This window comes from Cebidichthys violaceus, unplaced genomic scaffold, assembly GCF_023349555.1.
Source record: "Cebidichthys violaceus isolate CVI_PGR_0920_01 unplaced genomic scaffold, fCebVio1.0.p SCAF_11, whole genome shotgun sequence".
Taxonomy (NCBI): domain Eukaryota; kingdom Metazoa; phylum Chordata; class Actinopteri; order Perciformes; family Stichaeidae; genus Cebidichthys; species Cebidichthys violaceus.
In genome coordinates, this window is record NW_027176274.1 from 13423333 (window position 1) to 13444614 (window position 21282).

The 21282-nt window shown below is 41.7% G+C and overlaps 1 protein-coding gene across 8 annotated transcripts; it reads right to left on the reverse strand.

Moving 5' to 3' along the window:
- Window positions 1–232: 232 nt before the first annotated feature.
- Window positions 233–19874, reverse strand: dcaf6 (ddb1 and cul4 associated factor 6). Of its 8 annotated transcripts, none has more exons than XM_068704945.1 (21): window positions 19469–19874; window positions 16383–16444; window positions 14184–14276; window positions 13285–13470; window positions 13061–13174; window positions 12394–12529; window positions 11368–11579; window positions 10059–10152; window positions 9299–9418; window positions 8331–8690; window positions 7820–8023; window positions 5962–6021; window positions 4902–5088; window positions 4252–4361; window positions 3569–3896; window positions 3367–3396; window positions 2592–2730; window positions 1784–1940; window positions 1601–1689; window positions 839–944; window positions 233–710 (listed from the first exon to the last, which is right to left on the reverse strand). In XM_068704945.1, exons 1-21 carry the CDS (start codon window positions 19563–19565, stop codon window positions 652–654), a joined length of 2943 nt encoding a protein of 980 aa, XP_068561046.1. In that variant the 5' UTR covers window positions 19566–19874; the 3' UTR covers window positions 233–651. The 8 variants fall into 8 exon arrangements, with proteins under 8 accessions (XP_068561046.1, XP_068561045.1, XP_068561044.1 ...); XM_068704944.1 differs by having other exon boundaries at window positions 3367–3408; window positions 4902–5082; window positions 19469–19873; XM_068704943.1 differs by having other exon boundaries at window positions 3367–3408; window positions 19469–19873.
- Window positions 19875–21282: the final 1408 nt, after the last annotated feature.

Genomic DNA, 21282 nt, shown 5'->3' on the forward strand with positions numbered 1-21282 from the left:
GGTCTCTGCTGTCCATCTTAAAAAACTGATTGTTCATTTCTGGAATGACTTTTAATTCGTTAGCTTGTTGCACAGTCGTCTTAAGCTTTTATCTTCCAGACATCTTTGAGATGCCAAAGCTTTGTTTTTAATTAAAAATTCTATAAAAGATTTACTGTATTGACATGTCCCTTTTGGGTAGAAGAACCACAGCTTTGTTTCTCTTTTCTTCAACAATAAAATTAAAGCAATCTCCAAGTATGTTTTTACTTAAAGTCCTTGTTTACATGCGTAACTGCCGGAGCAGCACATCAACATTTCTTAGCTTTGTGCTACAAATTCAAAATGTCACACGTTAACACTGATCAAAGCTCACTCTCTCCTAACAAAATAATATTGCACTTAACATCCTTGCACACCAGCCGCCATTATTCTCACACTTAATATATATATACTGACGTCATTGCCTTTTGCATTCACACAGATGTACTTTATCCTCATACAGAAACATCAGTAAGAAAGTCATCTTAAAAAAACACGGGGGGCTAGAAATTACACTAATTTTCAAAAGGAAGTATTCTACACTATACTTGTACAAATCTCAGGGTTGTTTTTTCAAGTGCTATACAGCAAGAAGAAATAGTGTTTTCTTTAAAATAAAATGCCAGCAGGCTACTGCTCGTCCTCATTTTCCTGTCCCGAACCTTCGGACCGATCACCTTCTAGTCGATCTGCAAGAAGGCACAGGCAGATGTTAAGGGGGGGGGGCGCGCACAAACGTGTCCTGAGGAAAGGTAAGTCAACAGAGTCTGGACTGCCCGCACTTTAATAGGCACAAATATTCAAACCAATGGTGTACCTGATCTGATGTGATTAAGGGAGGCCAACATTCGGAGCATGAAAGAGGCCGGGACCGTGATTGTGTTCCTAGTTTCCTCCAGCATCAGCTCGTTCCGAGTTATTACCTTGAAAGACAAAAAGATGAAGAGAGAATGTGAAGCAAGTTGAATCTGACAAATAACGGGAACAAAAGGGAAAACTGCTCCGACAGAAACATGAATTACACTTTTGTTCCTTGGCCCCTGTACGGTGACTTAAGACGTCTATTTGAAAATAATTATATATAATGTAAAATTTTGACATTTTGGGAAGAAGCCTTCTTTACTTTATTGCAGAAACTTATATGAAAAGATTTAGTATATATGAAGCCAGCAGCTGGTTAGCTTAGCATGAAGACTTGGAATGGGATAAACAGCCTGGCTTTTTCCAACAGTGACAAAATCCACATACCAGCACCTCAAACCATATATAACATGTTAATAAGCCCACTAATTAGCATGTTGTATTAATCTGTGCATTATGTGACAGACTATTATTGTCCAGAGAAGTGACTTCCTGAAGTCACCATGGTCCTGATTTGTTTTGCTTGTGTGAGGATAATATGTTGATTTGATCCTTCCTAAATGGTAAAATTATAAATAAATTACGTAAATTATTTGAAATGTTCTCATTTTGAATTAGTGGAACTGTATGTTCTCTTTAATGAGCAGGGCAGCATTCGGTGCAGCACAATTAATTAAATAAATCAATATTCATTTCTCTGATCTCTTGGCAGTCGTACCTCATTGGCGAGGACTCTGTTGAAAGATGGCGATTGTTCCAGTGGCGACCAAATCTTGATATCGTAGTCAATCCCTGAAGAAGCCAGAACTGAAACAGAGCAGAAAATGAACATTACCATACTCAGTAACATGGTCAGACCATCTGAGGGGGGTGGGGGGTGGGGGGTGAAGGTGGGACTCACTGGGGTCGTACGGGTGCGGCTGCAGGCAGTTCACCACATGGTTGTCGGCTTCCAGCAGCATGAGGTGCTCTGCAGTGTGTCTGTCCCAGATGAAGATGTGGCCGCAGTCTGAGCCGCTCATTACGAAGTTGTTCCCCCAAAAACAGGACTCCTTTATCTGGACAAAATGAACAAACCCACCTTGAATTTGACGCTGTTGAAGGAATAGACACCACTCTCATGCCTGTGCGTTAAGTGAAGCACTGGAGACCGGAGACCATGAAGGCTGGACACTGTTAGCCTGGCTGTGCAAAGCACACCTCACTAATTGTTTAATCAACACACAGAAATGTAAAAACATCAATTTGTGGTTTTGGAGTTATGTGGTCTAACTATTTCAGCCCAGAAGTTCAGTGTAGCTTCTTTCAGCAGATGTTATCAGATTTAGTCCATGGTCTGGTTTTAGTAGACAACAACCTCACGGCGATGACAGGATTCCAGGAAGTTGACTGTCAAGACTGTCGTTTTTTAAGAAATAATCACTGAACGTATTGTTCTTAAACCACAAATTGTTGTTACATTTAGTTCTTTACAATTCTGTTTGTGTACAAATCAAACAAACAAGACACAACCTGTTAATAAGTGAACTTTAGAGGTGCTGGTAGGCGCACTTTTGCGTTTCCCTGTTTCCTGTCTTTGTGCTAAGCTAAGCCGGTCCCAGCCTCATACTTAACACACAGACATGAGTACCCAGAAAGAAAGCCAGTATTTCCTAAAATGTCAAACCATTCCTCCAAGAGGCCTCTAAAGCACTATGATGAAAGTGTACCATTGTCCTGGAGTTGCGGTGGCCTTTGTAGACCATCTTGACTGAGGGTCTCCTGATATTCTGTGTCTCGCTCTCCTCCATCTCTCGTCGTTCTTTCCTCCTGCGAAACAGCTCCTGGATACGAGCGGCAGCTGAGCGTCTGTAAAACACAAGCAAACCAATATATGTGATAATAAAGCACGCAAAAGACCAAAGAAAAGACACACAAACCCATGCCGTCTCTGATGCTTATGAACTCCATGCTTTGAGTCTTGAGTGAAATTTGTGCTGACAAAATCAATTCAACCGAATAACAAACCCCAAGCTAGAAAGCAGCCACTTTCAAGGCAAAACAAATCATAACTGAATCAAGCCCCTAATATTGTTGTTGTGCAAAGTATTGTCCATTAACAACAGCAGTGTCACTAAATTAAATCTACAGTGCACACGCAGTATACTAGTTGGAAAGAAAAAACCTCCGCCTCCGGTAGAAAATCAATTTGTCCGATTGTTTTCCATCATGCACACTTTCTTTGATCATTCGTCTTTCTTCTGTACAAAACCTTCAAAATGCTGCCGTTATGCTGCCACTCACACATCTGTGGAGTCAGTGCTCACATGCACATCTCTCTATCGCTACAGTTAGCCGCGTGTAGATTAGTTTTTTGTGAGTGAAATGACCAAACCAAGGCAAAAAAAACCTGCTTTCTTCATCATGTTATGCTGTTGAGTTTTAATGCGCCGCTGCATGTCACACACCTGACAGGTTAGATGCTTTTAGTGCAAAACACTTTACCTGATCATCCTATCTCCTACTGCAGATCCTCTGGAATTTAATCTATATTTGTAGTGAAACAGTCAATGGGAAGGCATCACAGAAAATCAGAATACCCACCCTTTAAAAGTGATATTAAACAATATAATAACCTGCATTCAAATAAATGAGGGTGTTTTCTTGCTTGTAGCGAGTGAATAGAAACGAGAGCTGTCTGACGTACCTCTGTCCCTGACCTCTGAACCTCGTTGACGGGATGAGAATCGGGTCGTCGTCGCTGTCGTCAGAGTCCTGGTGGGCCCGTGCAGGCTGGCTCTGGCCCTCCTCCTCCTCCTCCGCTCTGGGCTCTGCTCTCCTGCAGCCTCCCGACGTGTCCTCGGCACCCTCCGGCTGACTCCTCTCCACCGGCGAAGCGGTAGCCACAGTGTCCCCCTGAGAGGAGCCCGCCGCTGGGGCCTGAGCCGGCGAGCTGCCGAGGGCCCCGGAGCAGGAGGCGCTACACGGCGGCTCTGTGGAGGCGGCCGGGGCGCTCGTCTGCCCCGAGGACACAGCTGAGGGGACATACATATTGTTACATGTAGGGCTTTGTAGGATGAGTGTTTGTATACCTATAATATTTTATACTAATTAAGGTGTGACAGAGTGCATGTTATTTTAATGTATATATCAATGCTGTATTTTAATACTGCCTCTGTGCATCATTTGCACCAATGAATTTACTTCTTTGGATACTAAAGTTTAAGAGTAACTTCCGATCAAGATCTTAAGTGTACGCTATATTTAGAATATCATCTTTCAGTTCAGTCTCTTTGAAAACACAACTTTTCAGCCTGGTGTTACAGTTACTTTTTTAAATTAGATTTCTAATTCTGCCAGAGCAGGTTTCCTGATGCTGAAGTTACTCACGTGGCTCTGACACTGAACTCTCCGTCGACAGAGTCTCTCTGCTCTGCACGGCCGCAGCCTCAGACGCTTTGGGACCTCCACTGCCCATAGAGCTGGATGTGCTGCTGCTCCTGTAGAGGAAGATTAAAAAAAGATTTAAATTATTCCTCAATGAGGAATTTGTTGTAGCATGTTGATGATGCATGATGTTTCCACAACATTTGTACACATAAATAGTGAACATAGAGGGTGAACATTTTTCTGCTTTGCAAACTGTGAACCAGAAGTTATGCAAAGTGTTGGTCACTGAAAGTTTACAGATTGAAACGTTGACGTCGTAACGACATAAAATGAAGACAAGCAACCAAGCTCTGCAATTATGATGATCCACAATGTTTTGATGAAACTTCAAAATATATTTTGTAGAATAAATATTCACCATGATTTCAGGTTTGATTTATGTGGAAAGAAATCGGATAGCAGAATAATAAACACATGCAAAACCTCCAAAGTTATTATTCATGTTATTATTATTTCATGGAAGTCACTGCACACAGAGATGGATAACTTCTGAGTATACCCTGCTTTATCATCTATGTTACTCTAAATGGACCATAAATTACTAAATGAACATCATGCTGTATTGAAGAATTGCAGGCCTGATGACTCACCACTCATCAGTGAAGTCCAGCTTGATTGTGCTGGTGGTGGTTCCCTCTGAGCTGTAGTGTAGGCTGAGGACTGGCTCTGCTGCACTGGGTCGACTGGTGCCGGTCATGCTGGTGGAGGTGGTGGGTGCGCTGGTGCTGACTGGTACAGAAACAGGTTGATCGGGAGGTGAACCTGCCGCTTCTGTTCCTGATAAAAAGACACACGGGCGAAGCAGGCGAGAAGGATTCATTGTAAATCTGTTTTACTAATAACTCTGAGAGAAAAAGATTTGGCTCAGAGTATTTTTTTTGCCTGTTGCTCACGGCATGTAATCGGTTGTTTAAAAGGCACACTAGCAACAAGCAACCGTCTGCTGCATGATCACTTCCCATTGATAAACAACACAAGCATGCAGCCGACATTCACAGAGAGGACAAAAGGTGGACTATCACCAGCAAACAAGACACACAAACACACACACACACACACTGATACTGTGCAGGTATATTGATACCTGGGCTTTGGGTATCAGCCAATACAGAGTATCGATCCGATACCAGTGTTAAATGAATAAGCTGTTTGCCTCACTGTGTGGAAGAGACTGGGATCATTCTGTCATGTGTAAGGCGACATCAGGCTCGACTTAAACATTGTAAAACTAAATGTGACAAATAAATACGTAGATATAAAAGTACTAAATTGTTGTTTATCAAAAAGTCAATACTCAAATAATATATAAATAATGTATAATGTAACATATGTCACAGTATCTCTTGATGAAAGTCTATGACACTAAAAACTCAAAGAGATTAGTATGATTTCATTACTTAGATGACGATGTTGATTATTGTTATTATTATCATACAGTAACTTTGGTCAGCTAGACACACAAACGTGTGTCTGGACAGATAATGGGAATAATGGGAAAGTAAAGTAGTGGATGGAGAGAAATAAGAAGCATGAAAACGATGCAGGACAGACTGTGCAGAGGGCTGAGAGCAGGTGTTTGTGTTGATGAGGGAGTGTGAAGAAGAAAAGCAAGTGGCAGGGTTGGGGGGGGGGGGGGGGGGGGGGACGCACCCTGCTGTTCATCAAGAGTCATGGATCCCAGCTGTTTGTTTACCACAGACGAGGGGGAATCTGGAACACAAATGAGACCGACTAAAACATCGGTGACGGACGCACGAGGGTTAAAAGCTTCAAAGTCGTGTTAGAATCGATCCCAATGCCAAGCAGGAGAAGCTGTAAAATCAGCCAAAAAGGATCATTTCACATTCATTGCGAATGTGGAAAATGAGTATCGGAGATTAATAAGTCTGAACATGACAAGCTCACTCATGCTTACTACACGCCCTGCTAGTAAATGGGTAATTCCTGCAGTGTTATAATAACCATCAAGCGCACTATAAGACACCACAATGGAAAACACAAACGTAATAATTACATTGTTTGCTTTTTAAACCTCAAAATAATTCCAACGTCTCCAACATATTTTTTAATGATGTGATATTAGTGATAACAAATGTCTAGTCATCAGTGCAGCCTGGTTTTAACATAAACAATACAAGCAATGGCCCTTTATTCAATTGATGACTAGTTGGTCTTAGACGTCCGATAAAGCCCCTTTCAGACATGCAGCTTGTTACATAAATGGGAATGCATTTGTACGTGTCATTCTCACATTTGAACAAAACAAACCACCGAGTCCCTTTAACGTAAAGACACAACTCCTAAACTTACCAGGACAAACCTGTCAACATGTCCGAGTCTCTGAATTGAATATCGTCTCATTAACATAAAGGCTGCAGAAGCACAGGGTTAAATGCACCTCTTGTTCACATTGAGAGCACTGTAACAAGTTCATTACTTAATTATCATCTTCAGCTCACACAAATCGGTTTAACAAACCACTGTGAACACGCCACTTTTACCATATTAAAAGCTGACTTTTCCTTTTCATCATAAATAGTGCGTCTACAGACCCCCAAAGAGAAAACCAGCCCGTCTCTTTATCTCCTGCTCCATCTATCAGAAAGAGATCGTTCTATAATATACATAATAATAATAATCATTGGACTGCATGACTGAACACATCCAGAAATGACACGCAACATGTGAGAATAATAGCAGTACATGCACTGGCAGACATTATCAGCTGACGTTGATCTCTGATAAACAATGACATTGAGAAAATGTGCGTTCACTTTGAGAAGCATCGGCAAGCTCTCATGATCATTAATAAACTCCAAAGTAAAAAAGTTAAGTGAGGTTGAAAAACCATCACTGATGCGGCCTGTGAGCGAACTGAGAATACTCTCCTCCCTTCACATCATTTCTTTTCAACTTTCAAGCTATTTGTGCACCAGAAGAGCGCCGTCTCTTTCTGCGAAGGTTCTGCATCAAGCCGCAAGGAGCGGTCACGTAGCGGACACCTACGTCTGAATGACATCACTTTAACAGGCACAGTAGGTGATGTAATGTTATTCCATGTCTGAAAGGGGCTTTAGTTACGATTCTCAAGTTTGAGTCAGATCAAACCAAAGTGAATCAAGTCCAACAGTCCAGACAGCTGATCAGAATGTATCACTAAAAATGGGTGAACAACCACATGAGCCAAAGCAGAGCTTCATAGTGGCCGGTGCCACTCGGGGTGAAAACTCAAGCAACAAGTGGAGCGATGAAGTGAGAGCATTAGTGAGTGAGGGGCTGAGCAAACAGTGGAGAGGCGACACAGTGACGGCTACAGAGGTTAATAAGTACAAGGTGCATCATTGGGGAATGGAAAGAGGATCACTGTGAGATTAGTGGTCAGTTTTATCAAGGCCGGGTCTTTCTGGAGCCGAACTGTCTCTACAAACAAGACATGTCTGTCTTTCCTACATAGAGGGAAAGACAGCCCGCGTGGAGGGGAGGTGGGGAGCTCGGAGGGGAGGGTAACCTGGAAGGGGTCGCGCCTCAGCAGCAGCAGCAGCAGCGACAGCAGTAGGAGCAGCTCTTTGTGACTGCCTCTCAGTGGCTGCAGGGGAGGAGGAAGAAGAAGAACGGGCCGCTCGCTGACCCAGTCCTGGTGGGTCGGCCAGCCGAAGTAACCTCTGCAAACGCCTACACACTAAACTTATGGGCAGCCGATGAGGACCGTACTCTGACAAAGAGGCAGAGAGGAAGAGAGGCAGAGTGAATGCACAATTAGAAGACTGAGGGGGGAAAGATGTGAGGAGAGGAGTCAGGAAATAAAAGAGGGAGGACAACAGAATGCTGAAGGAAAAGAGAGTGACGTGAGGCTGCTGCTTGAGTGGAGTGGCTCCAACAAACACACACAAGTACACACTCACTCACACATACATGGGAGTCGATCTAAGGATACCTACTCACTGTACTAAAAAGTAAAATGTCAATAACTGTTTTTGTGTCCTTTGTCAAAGCAACAGTTGTGCGCATTGTTTCCTTACCTGAGAGAGCAGGTTCTGAGGTGGGTGTGGGTGTGGGTGTCGGCGTGGGTGTGGGCGTTGAGGTCCCGGTCGTGTCGGCCTGACTCCTCTGCTCTGAGTCAGGCGAGGAGGCGAGGGGGGAGGAGGAAGGAGCAGAGCTCTCCACTGATGAAGAGCTGGAAGGAGGAAGTGCTGTGACTGTTGATGACGACCCTGAGGAGGAAGAGGAAGTGGATTTAGGCATAGCGGCAGCGGCGACCTCAGGACCGGCAGGTACCTCCGGCGCGGTTGACCCCACGGGCCTCTCGGGGACGCTGGACTCCTGACTTGGGCCTACTGCGGGGGCCGCTGGAGTACTCGACGCCGCTTCTGGACGGACGGCTATTCCGGAAACAAGAACATAAATATACGTCAAAAATAAGTAGATAAGGTAAATGGATCCATATTAAAACACCTAGTGCTTGACTGTATTTATTCATTTATTTTCAGGGGGAATGCACATTGATCAACCTCACTGTAAATGTGCCAGTGTCAGCCAAAAGGCTCATTTTTAACTGTTGTCCCATTCTTGTTAACCAAGAACTAACGCATATAAGAAATGTTAAAGAATATGCTAATAGCCCAAAACTGTAATGAATAATTACATAGCAGTACATGCACCCCTCAAATATATTTTGCCAAAGGTTTGAGTCAGAATGGGAAGATGTGCATTTACATTTTCACAGTACATTTGCTTCATACTTATTTGTAGAGAGAAAATTAAAAAGCATGATCCAATGCCACATTTCACAGAATGTATAACCTGTTAATTTGCAATGCCTCCACCTAGATACCTTACACAATGCACTAAACTCACCAACAACACACACACACACACACACACACACACACACTCACACTCACACACACTCACACACACACACACACACACACAGGTAATTTCAGAACTTTTAGTGTGTCTGATTGGGTGAGTTTTCTCAGTGTCTCACCTCTGGGTCGTGTCTGAGGCCGAGTTCCTCTGCTGCTCTGAGCTTCGCTGGCCTCCTCAAACCAACGAGACAACATGTCCGACATCCTCTGCATCAGGGACACGTTCGGGCTCTGCTCACCTACGAGAGCGCGGGAGAAAAGTGTTCGCAGGTTTACACAGGTTCACTGGATGTATTAAAACAAACATGCTGCAATATCTATCATGAATCCACACAACTCCGTTAAAAAGACTGTTGTTTCTCATGTGGAGCCTCAGGAAAGAAATGGAACAGTAAATTTGACCAAATATTGATTCAATTTGGACAATTTCAACCAGTGATGACTAAAGCAAATAGAGTGGAATAAAAGTTGTGTTGTGATATGTGCTTATTGCGACACTGACATTGAGACAAGTGGAAACACAGACAAGGTTTCCTGTGTAGAAGCAAACTCCTTTTTGGTTGAGGTGTCACTTGTAACTGCATGCATATTTAAGTCCATAAGTTGCACAGTTTATTAAAGGTGTAATGTGATTGAAATTGTTATGCTCTGATTTTTCAGCCTTTCAAGGAAATGTATTTGTTGCTTTACTTCCTATAAATAGGGATTGAGGAATAAATCTAAATGGCCCAAAAATGTATTTACAATACATTTTGAACATGTGGGCGGGCGTTGGAAAACTGTCTCAGAGGCCGGATCTGTAATTAGAGACCTCTGCTTCAAACCTAACGAGCAGGAACACGTACATGTCGGTTGCTGTGCTGACTACTCTGATCTTACCGTCCCTCTCCCTCTCACTCTCAGGACGAGCTCGGGGTCCAGTGTCAGACCAGTCACCTCGTAGACGGAGGCGCTTCACTGGAGGCTGCCTCAGCTGTGGAAACACACATGCACACACACACGCACACGCACACACACACACACACACACACACACACACACACACACACACACATAGAAAGATTAGCAGTTTGTCAGTCAAAGCATGGTCAAAAATAGCTCCGCTGCCAAAGCAAAACACTGCTCGTCTCTGTCAGTGTCCTCTTTAGAGTGCCCCCCCCCCCCTCCCTTCTGCCTGCACGACCGAGGTTGCCTCCACTTTCCAGTCCCCTGGCTCTCTTTACAGGGCAACAGGCTGAGAGCCAGAAATAGAAAAAGGGGGTCTTAGTGCAGAGACTATCAACTGCTTTACTCCGGAAATGTCATCAGGTCTGATTGTGGGCTGGAGGTGGTGAAAAGCTGCAGAGGCTGACAGAGATAGTAGAATAAATCAGAGAGCAAAAGGCCCCGAGGAAATTAGGTTATAGGTGGAGGAAAAGGGGGGGAAGGAGAGAGAGAGAGAGAGAGAGAGAGAGAGAGAGAGAGAGAGAGAGAGAGCGCCTTTGCTCGGCCGTCCCCTCCACCTCAGCCTGAACTATTTTGGAGGATAGATGAACACTGCCTGCGTCGGTCGCTGTATTTGGAAAGGAATGTGTGTGGTGGTTGCATCTCGACACAGCTGAGCTCACCACGAGGCTTTGAAACACTGGCACCATGATCCAGCACATTCAGACACACGTGAAGACCAGTACTGGCAATAAACACTTTCCAACTGAATGCTCAAATACCCAAACAGATATGATGTCCCAGACACGTTTAAGAACACTGAAGAATACACGTTTTATATGTGGTTTTAATCAATAATCCACTGTGCTTTTTCTTTCTTTCTTTATCATTTGCTAATTAGCACTGGACACAAAATGCAGCTGAGGTAATGGGAATGTCATTCGTTTTGTAGGTATTTGGTCATAAACGAAGGTATTTACGTTTTAAACTGATGATGGAAGGGTGGATGGAGGATCACCAAAATGATTACAGTTCATCCTGAGAGGAAGATGAATGTCTGAACCAAATTTCATGGCAATCCATTGGATAATTGCTGAGATATTTCACTCACAATCACACGTAAACCTCACAAGAGGATAGGATGGAACAGACACAGCCATCACTTGAGCCATGCCACGAGCGTAACTAAAAACACGCAGTTTCTAACAGGCCGCATGTGATGTTATGGGAGCCGCATGACTCGGAGTCAACACTGTGCGCTCACCTCCTCCCTCCTCTCCTCTGACGGGCCCTTCAGCTCTCGGGCCTGGTCATCTTTGGGATCGAACAGGTAGATATAATCGGAGGAGTAGCTGACCAGCACCTCCTGACCGTCCTCGCTGTAGCAGAGGGACGTCACGCGACACGACTTGTTGGACAGGTGAGCGGGAACAAACCTCACGCACATGCCCGTCGTGCCCCGGCCCATGTAGTTACCTGTGGACGAGAAAGAGAGCGCCTGACTGTCTGGTGGCTACCTTTCTATAATTGTATCCGTTTGAATCCATTTTAGCTTTTTTTGTATCTTCTGTTATATTTTTAGAAGTTTTAGCCAAGTGCGGTTTTAAAATCACATTTAGTTGGATACAGTTTACATCCTCAATGACATAAAAACACATGGCATGTATTACAAGATAACTGACAAATTAACTCAGGGACACAAGTGAAGAACTTAGAAAACTGTTTTTTTATATTTATAATAGTCTTTTATTGCTATGTGAAGCTCATTTTTCTCTCTCAAGAACATCTATGGTGCCTTCAAACATACAGTGAGCCTAAAATTCAATGTGAATCTATTATATCTACATAAATATAAAGAAAGGGGAAGTTGACCAGAGGTGGGACCAAGTCATTGATTTGCAAATCTCAAATAAGTCTGAAGTCTTTGTGCTCAAGTCCCGAGACAAGACTGACACGTCCCAAGTTAAGTGCCAAGTCATAAACTTTGAGTTTCGAGTCCTAAACAAGTCCAAAAGTGCTCTTCACCAAATGCCATTTTAACGACAGAGTAATATTACATTCAATTTACAAAAACAAGTGCAGCAGATCATACTTTTTAATCTTTGGGCTCGGGGAAAGGTATTAAGTATTTTCAAGTCAAAAGGCTCAAGTCAAAGTGAAGTTACAAGTCATTTGTGTTCAAGTCCAAGTCTATTTGAAAGGCTTTTTTTGATTTTGTAAAGTCTAAAGTCGTCATGTGACTCGAGTCCACGCCTCTGAGTGAATGACGTCAGCGCGCAGGGCGCTTTACCTGTCGCTCTGGTGCCCAGCATGCGTCTGTCGTAGATCCGCACTGAGCTGTCAGAGCAGCCCACAGCCAGGTAGTACGGCACCAGAGGAGAGATGGATATAGAGGTCGCTGCCCTTCGACAGTTTATCAGGATGTCCTGAAATCAAAGAAAAAAACAAAAATAAATATTTTAGAATTTCTTCTCTTTTCTAGAGTGAATGAGCCTTACTCTAAAGTCAGCTGCATTTCAAAAGAATCTGTATTTACAGACAAATAGATTTGAGGACAGTCAATAGTTTGATCCAGAAAAAAACCCCAATTTCCACTGGATTTGATATTTTCCAGTTGTGGATGTCCACTTGTAACATTAACAGGCTGTAGGGTAATTAAAAGGGAGAGGTAACACAGACTGGTTAAGGTCACAGGCACTGATCTCCAGCAGGGAACACGAGAAGATGCAACACAATCTAGAGGGCACAGCTTCTCACACTCACTCACATGCAGCCTGGCCTGAAGCTTTCGGAATAACCCCTTAATGCTTATTAAGCCATGATGTATTAAACATAAAAAAAAAATAAAAAACAGGAAATTATCGCCCATAACGTGCCAGTGTTTCCACAGTAAAAACGACCCCCACTAGACCAGATAACCGCCATCGCCAACTGAAACATCCCAACTGTCACCGTACATCTTTGCAGTCTTCTTTCGTGCAGCTGGTCTTCGTGCGGAGGTCGAACCACCGCACCGTGCCGTCCTCCCCACACGACAGGAACGTGTAGGGGTCATTTGGTACCGTCATAATCTGAGGAAGCAAAAAGAGAGAGAGGCCGAGGTCAGGAGACAGAAACCATAAAGAAGAAGTGACGCATTTGCTCCGTGAAATGTTCGACCGGAGTCTCTCTCTCTCAGCACCTCATAAGCTGTTCCATAATGGCAGGTGAACTGACACTGTCTGTTGTGCTCGGGGCTCTTCTCTGTGTTGGTGTAGTAGATGATGCCGTCTCCGGAGCAGGAGATGATCTCCTGATCGTTAGTGTGGGGCATGAACTTGGCGCTGAAGATATTCGCCCGATGACCTGAACGTATGGATTTCTTGACCTGAGGAAGAGAAAATAAGTGATAGCTGAATAACAAGTATCTGACGAAGGTAACCGAGACCTCAACACCTTTCCGGGTCCCACCTTCACCTAAACACACACTACCTGCACTGAATTTACTCTGTGCTCTGCTTCAAGAAAGAACTGCAATGTGTTCGTCTTCCCCAAAATAAATTCAAGAAGGAGGTTGTGTTTCAGTGGAAAAAACATCCCCTCATATTCTGATCATTTTCAACTTAAAATTTTCAGTATCATACATTTTTTATGTATATAGAAAAGAAACAGAAAGCCTTTTTTCTAAATGAAAATGTGCTACTTCACATATGATGTATTCATGTGGTATTTTATTGATATTTTGTGCCACTGTTTGTGTCGGTCCACAGATATTTCTTTTCCCTTTTGTGCCCAGATTTGGTTTGTTTTGTTCCTCGTTTACTGTAATATGTTGCATTGTGTTGCATTATGTTGTTTATCTACTGGAAAACCTGAATTACAAAAAAATATTATTTATAACTACTGAACTAAAGTGCTCACATGTTTTGCATCAGAGAATTGTCAAAATGGCAAATGAGCTCCAAGTTGTTAAATAGTAAACAACTGTAAAACTTTATCTGCTTTTAATTCATAGACAAAAGTTAATTTACGGCCTTTTGGTGTTTACTAAAATCCGCTAATTTCAGTGAAAGTGACGATAACTGTTTACTCACAACCTACCTTTTTGTTGTACGGGTTGGAGATAACCAAAAAGGTGTCGTCTGAACCCGACAGGAGATATTCACCGGTGTCGTTCCAGGATATAGTGTTGACCTGAGGAGAGAGTTAATACACATCTGATTATGCAAAGATACAGATGTTAACTTTGCAGTTTACATTGGTGCAAAAAGGATTAGTTGATTCATTATTCTGAACTAAATCAAGAATTTAGAAGACGTCACTTTGGGTTTTGGAAAAATGTGACATTTTAAAGAGACTAAACCAGAGGTTCAAGATGAATCTAAGAGGTCAGGAGATGATTATCAGTCGAGGAAATAAGAAAACACAAAATGTTCCTACGCTGAATTAGCGATTTTTTAAATGTGCTTTTCTAATCTGTGCTTTTTTTGTGAACTATTGTATTGTTTCAATACTTCAGGCCTCTAGAATGATTTAAATGAAAGAGGGGTTGTTAGTAGATAATGATTTGTCTTAAGGGCTCATAAGCAAATAAAAAGTTGGGAACCATTGAGATTTAATAACAGGTTCATTAACATTCAACTGACTGGCATCACTATAAAATCATATTGGTAATCCATCCGTGAATCTAAAGCAGAGCACAAGAACGCTCAGCTGACGGTCTGCTGTCACTCTGAGGATCAATACTTCATTAACATCTGCTTGTTGCAGCGTCAGTGTTTCGTCATCACACTGTTGCTCCTCATTTCCAGACTCACCCTGCTGCAATCAGTGAAATTACACTGCCTGCCCGCCCATTTACCACATCCTGCAGACTGAACCCGGGGCTCAATCACAAAATACATTTCAAACCAGTTTGAATGCATTCTGATCCTCTGATGGTAAACGTTAGCAGACAGAGGTGGAGTGCAGGTGAATCTGTCGTGTGTCTCTCAGGTGATGAAAGATTAAAAGGCAGAGGGTGAGCGGGGATGAGGAGATCTAAATGTAGAGCATCATTGGGCCTTTTATAAAACATAGATCTGAGCAACTTGTGCAATAACAGTCCAAAACGCCTCAGTCTTCCACAGGCAGGCAGATATATACATGTATGGCTAAATCGACATAAACATGATACTGTAATGTTTCTTCTAATCTTATATTTATTATCTTCGTCAACTGGGAGTACAATCCAAAATGTATGTTTCTGGTATTAATTTGCATGCGAGTTGGGGAGTGGGATGTGTCTATTTGTTTGGTGTATTTTGTATAAAACCAAAAGAACAGATGCTCAGTTGGGTCACCACCTTCAGTTACGACTGCAACTAACAATTCATTTAATTTTTGATTAATCTGCCGAGTATTTAGTCTATGAAATGTCAGAAAACATTTCCCTCAGGGTAATATCCTCAGAGAAAAGCAGCAAACCCTCACAGTGGAGAAGCTGGACCCAGAGAATCATTTGCACATTTTTTTTTACTATTTCTGCTTGAAATATGGCTCAAAATATTATCAAAATAGTGGCATTATTTTTCTGTTGATCTGATGGTAGTTAATTCTCCCGTGGTGCAGCTTCTATGATCTGTGACTTCCTGGAGAAAAGATGCTACATCACCCACTCAATACTAAATACTGAAAGAATACTGATCAACCTTTAAATCATATGTTTATTAATAGTCTACAAAAAGTGTCAAAAATAATGTCAAATATCCACCGCATAATATCAGAACGCAAAGTACACAATTTCTGTTTGGTGTTTTTATTTAATTAACCACCTAAATGTATTAATTGATGATCAAAACGTATCATTCATTTTTTTGTTTATCCACTAATTGATTAAGCTACTAATAGTTTCAGCACAAAACTTTTTTGCCTCTAACAATTCATAAAAAAAGTACATATATCTCAGCTTGCCGATGCATAAAAAGACAGCTAATATATTCATAACAAATGTTCCTCAAATCCTTTTTACTGCAGCTCTTGTGGCTGAGACATGGCCGGTGTCAAAGAGAAGCTCTGCTGTGGTTGTTGTGGTGTTTTGAAGGGATTGACGTCCGGGCCGATAGTGTGACAGGACGTGTGACTGTTATGTCCGCTTCAGGTTTCTCAGAGGTATTAACCACCTGGCCTGAAGTCAAAGATCGGCTCTCCGTCAGACACTACGGCTTCACAGACTGACTGAGGGGAAGGAGGAGGTTCTTTTTCCTCTGTTCAAGATGAATGAACAAAAAGAACAGATGGATGAAAATGTGGAGCACTTACACAGCCATCATGTACGTTCAGTGTCCCTTCAAGTTTAAGTCTTTGAACAAATTCTCTTCTACCTGTGAAAAGAGAGAGAAAACAAGCGTAAAAGAATGACAGGTTTACAGGACTACTGGATTTATTCCTTATCCTATTGAATGACAGCTCCATCTATCATCCATCTTCACTGTAGTTACATGCAATAGTAGTTCTGTAGACTGGTTTAAAATAGCTCTTAATTAATTAGTTAAGAGCATTAACTAAACTGTGAAGGGAAAACTGTTCAGGTGATTTGTCACGTATTTAAGTCATAAAAAACAGTTCAAACTCATCCTGAGCAATAATTCAGTTATATTGTGATACTTCTCACCACCTGTGACACACCGACTCTAAACAGGTTTTGTTTGTCGTGGGTTCACACTGTAAAAGAGACAATTCAGTGTACTTAAAACAGCCGACAGACTAAAACAAACAAAAAAATCTTTGAGTGCGCTGTTGACACTATTCTCCCACAATGCAATGCACAATGGGAAATGGAGGAGCTGCTCTTAGCTGATAAAAATGAAAAACACTCAGAAAACAGAAAAATAACTGTTACATTTTTGGAAAGAAGAAGCATTTTGCTGCCTCTTTGTTTAAAGTCGTGTCAGCGCTTATCGTTACATTTAAGTTCCTTGTTTTATATTTATTCTCATTATCATCTACCCAAATCTGTCTCTTCGTCAGTGTTTTGGTTCATTTTGTAAACAGAAGAATAGAAAACTTAATTAAATCTTTCAGAGACAGGTACAACACAAATATGGTTACATTACATTCTGTTACATTACATTATTACATTCTGTATTACCTCATCATTTGCAAGTGTGTCAATATACACCTAGACCATAATATATGGTCTAGGTGTGAGGGGAAGCATCCTAGCTTCCTTTATTTAATGTGGGAACGATGTTTCCTCTTCCACTGACAGCTTTCATTAACGTTACATCAATCAAACAAGCCTCAATCTGTGTTTCCTGTAAATGAGAAGCTATCGGCTCCTCTGAAGCTGTCAATCAAAAGGACTGATAACAATAATAAAATTAACATATCCTGTACAGTCATGATCAGACGGCTCACACAAGATGTTTCTTTCATTTGTATTTATTTTATTCTATAATGTGTCGTGTGATATCTTCTGCTTGACAGTTACCATTTAAAAAGTTAATTAAAACAAATAACTTTTGGTATTCTGGTACAAAAGGACTGAGACACTGGCTCTATATAAATACATTGTATCTCACGCTGCAACGCATTACAATTTTACTATTGGTTGCTTCTTTTTTTAAATTAGTAATAATCAATTAATTGTGTAATCAATGTGCCGACACACAGCCTGTGTTTGGCCAGTTATACATGGAAATAAGGAGAATATGCTTCATGCCAAAGTGGATCCAGACCTGCCTGTAAATGGATTCAGTTGTATTTCTAGTTTAACACTTATGTTATGCTTTGTTTCATCTTATCTGACTGATTAGTATATAAGTACACAAAGTACATTACTCTGTGCTTCGTGGAGTCTCCCATCAGCATGTTAAACAGATTCAAATGTCATTATTAACACTTAGTTCTGCGATACATAACCTCCCCGGAAGTGTCTTCAGCGTAGACCACTACTTGTTGCCCCCCCCCCCCCCCCCCCCCTTTAGGAGCTAAATATATCCCACAAGAGCTCTGACCCACACATCACTGCATGTATCCTCTACCCATAACACAATAACAGCTCCGGTCATATCTCAGTCCAGCTAAATACAGCGCTGACTAAACCGCCGTGGCACCTGCCCCACCTCAACTAGGCTTATATATCTTCAGTCCACCACTGTTCGGTGTTGGACGGGTCTTATGAAACCTCTCTTGCATCGCTGTGTGCCAGCACTGCTGCCCTCCGTTTACACCGCGGTCACTGTGGCTTTATCGTGTGGTCCTCTCACAACAAACACACACATGCAGCAAAACGAGGAGAAATGTCATTAATGAGGAGGATCACACTAAGTGAGTATTAGAGTTTCACCCTGGTTAAGCTGGAAACATGAATGAAAAACAACACAATCTAGTCTTAATATTTCAACCTAGTGACAAATGCTCTTATTTATAAGTCCCACAATAACACAGCACGTTCTTCTTTGACTATTTAAAACATCAGCAGTTTCGTGGTAAGTTTTATTTAAAAAACGTATGTTAAATGGAAATGTTTTAATTTAGTATATTACTGAAGCAGCTGCCTTCCTTTATTCCAATGTGGAAACTTTCTTTGAAGACAAATAAACAATTAGGCTGACAGTGTTTCACACTGGCCTGATATTATACATAATATCACAATATTTATTGTGCATTTCCTTACTTGATTCTATTGTTCTTGTGTCTGTTTGCATTGGCATGCAATAAAAATGTTGTTTTTTTAAGGTTATGAAGATTACTTTCAGTTTGGATACGAGCACTTTGTTGCAAAATACACTTCATAAAGCAACATCTCTTCATAAATACATTACACGACTCATCCCAGCTTTTATTATGTTTTTGTCCGTTCTAGTGCTATATTTAAGAGTTCTGTTACACAGACAGACAGACAGTCAGGTACAGACAGAGAGATGGTGATGTAGTCTGTAGATGGTAATTACAATGGAATTGCATCTATGCCGCAATTCCTGTGCAAAATATTGGATTATCTGAATGAAAAGATGAATATGATTTTGTTTCCTGTAGCTATTACATCATAACATGCTGCACTGTTAAGGATTATATATCTATATATATATATATTTTATATATTTTAATCCCCGTCTATCTGGCGCTTACACTCTGGACTCTCACGTCTCTTGTTTTACATGAGCACATTAAACGTAGAGTCGATGTTTTGCTGTGTTTACACTGGACGGCTGTGACTTCGCAGAAGGAATAACTCAGCAGCTCTCTGTTATTAAGTAGATCGGAGCTCAGTCATGTCAGGAGATCTGATTCAGCACCACAGACACAGCCTGCCGTGCAGTGTACCGGTGTTATTATAAATATAATACATGTTTTCACACCTACGTCCCCGTTAGCATCAAAGAGGCTTGTTTTGTTCTTACCTAAGTAGTTGGTCCTGATGGTGTTAGGCTCGTTGTATCCAATTAAACGTTTATTTACATCCCAAACCAGGTTTCCAGACCAGGACATTGTGACCATATGTGGGTTTTAATTAACAATAACATTGAAACCAAGCTAACCCGTTCCTGTTGATGTCGCCGTTTATTTATCGTCGATTGGTCGTGCCATGGATATCAGTCCCTGTGCGTCGGGATCACGTTAGCTGGTTACGACACTCAGCGTCTGCATCTCTGGAGGTGAAACACTCGCTGCTGTCCAGTCTCCGCGGTCCTCATTAGTTTACATTCACTGTACTCCTGCTCTCTGCGCTGCTAACTATCAGTCCTGCTAACCTAGCCTGGTTTATTTCTTCTAGCAGGCAGCGGTCAGCTGTGTCCAAACAACGCGATAGACTACGTATTTTTGACAGAGAAAGTGGGAGCGCTCGTTTTACTGAGCCGGAGAGTAGGCGGGAGAAGTGTGTCCGGGAAAAGCTCGGAAAGTAATGCAGGAAACGTTTTATTGACACTTTTTTGACAGTGGTGGAAGTATTCAAATATGTTTACTTAAATAATAAAATAAATAAAAGTGGCAATACCACAGTGGACGTAAACGTTTCTGTGCAGCAAGTTTTATTTATTTTATAAAATTATTTAAAATGTTTTAGAATACCTGGCCCCAGAATTGCAGTGTGGTTATTTGATTTAACACATACATTTAAGAATATGCAACGTAAGAACACACATCTAAAAATGTTTTATTTTTCCCATTACCTTTATTCAGGTAATAAACCAGAACCCATCTCATTTAAGTCCTTTATTGATGCATTTTTCCAAAATAATACTACTGTACTATACTTCCAAATACAAACTAGTTATTACAGTAAGACCGTACAGACTGGACCTATCAGGGCCTCTGGAGTTCTCTGGGCACAAATCTCATAAAGCGCTGCACTGTTGAGGGTTGCATTTAAAATGTATCTATGTAGTAGCTTAGCTCTTGAATCTTACATCTTGTCTTTAACATAAGTAAATCATGCTGGGTATAGCTGATGCCCTCTTGGTCATAATCCATAAACAGCGTAAAGATAAAAGGCCCCTTTCACTCAAAGTTAGAAGAAAACTAAGCAGGCCATACTGCTGTCTTCAACTTGTACAGATTCCTCGTAGCCTGATTAACCTGTTAGGGGCCCCGGAGGCAAAACATCGACTATTGGGCTGTTTTGAAACCGACGTTGCCTTTGAAATCCCATACTTACTTACATAATTACTTTTAGTAGGTTGTGCAGCCAGTACCATAACGGAAACACGTGAGCCCCCCCCCCCCCGCAGATTAACCCTGAGAGCCCCACCCCCCATATAGGCAAGATATCAAAACTCAAGCTTTTCTTTTGAGGGAAATTTATTCAAACAGAAAAAAACAACAGCTCAAACAGAGAACAAATATTAGTATAGGCTACAGTAGAATTACAATAGAGTAAAATGGGCCTATCTGTTACAGGCTTGCAAGAGTGAATAGCCTACACAAGTGCACGTCTTAATAGAATCGGTGAGCAGTCTTTACGCTCTGAACTGCGGGCGCTTTTATTCTCCATCTATGCTATGATAATGGACTTTCAGCTTTTCATTTGAGGCAAATTTATTCCAACATAAAAAAAAACATAGGCTAGGGCCTATCAAACAGCTCAAACAGAACATATATTAAGTCACATAACAAATAGGCCTACATATAGGTCTACAGGTTTGCAGGTGAATACACATGTGCGCGTCTTTTAGTAAATCTGTGTGCAAAGTCTTTAACCACGCTCTTTAGATCT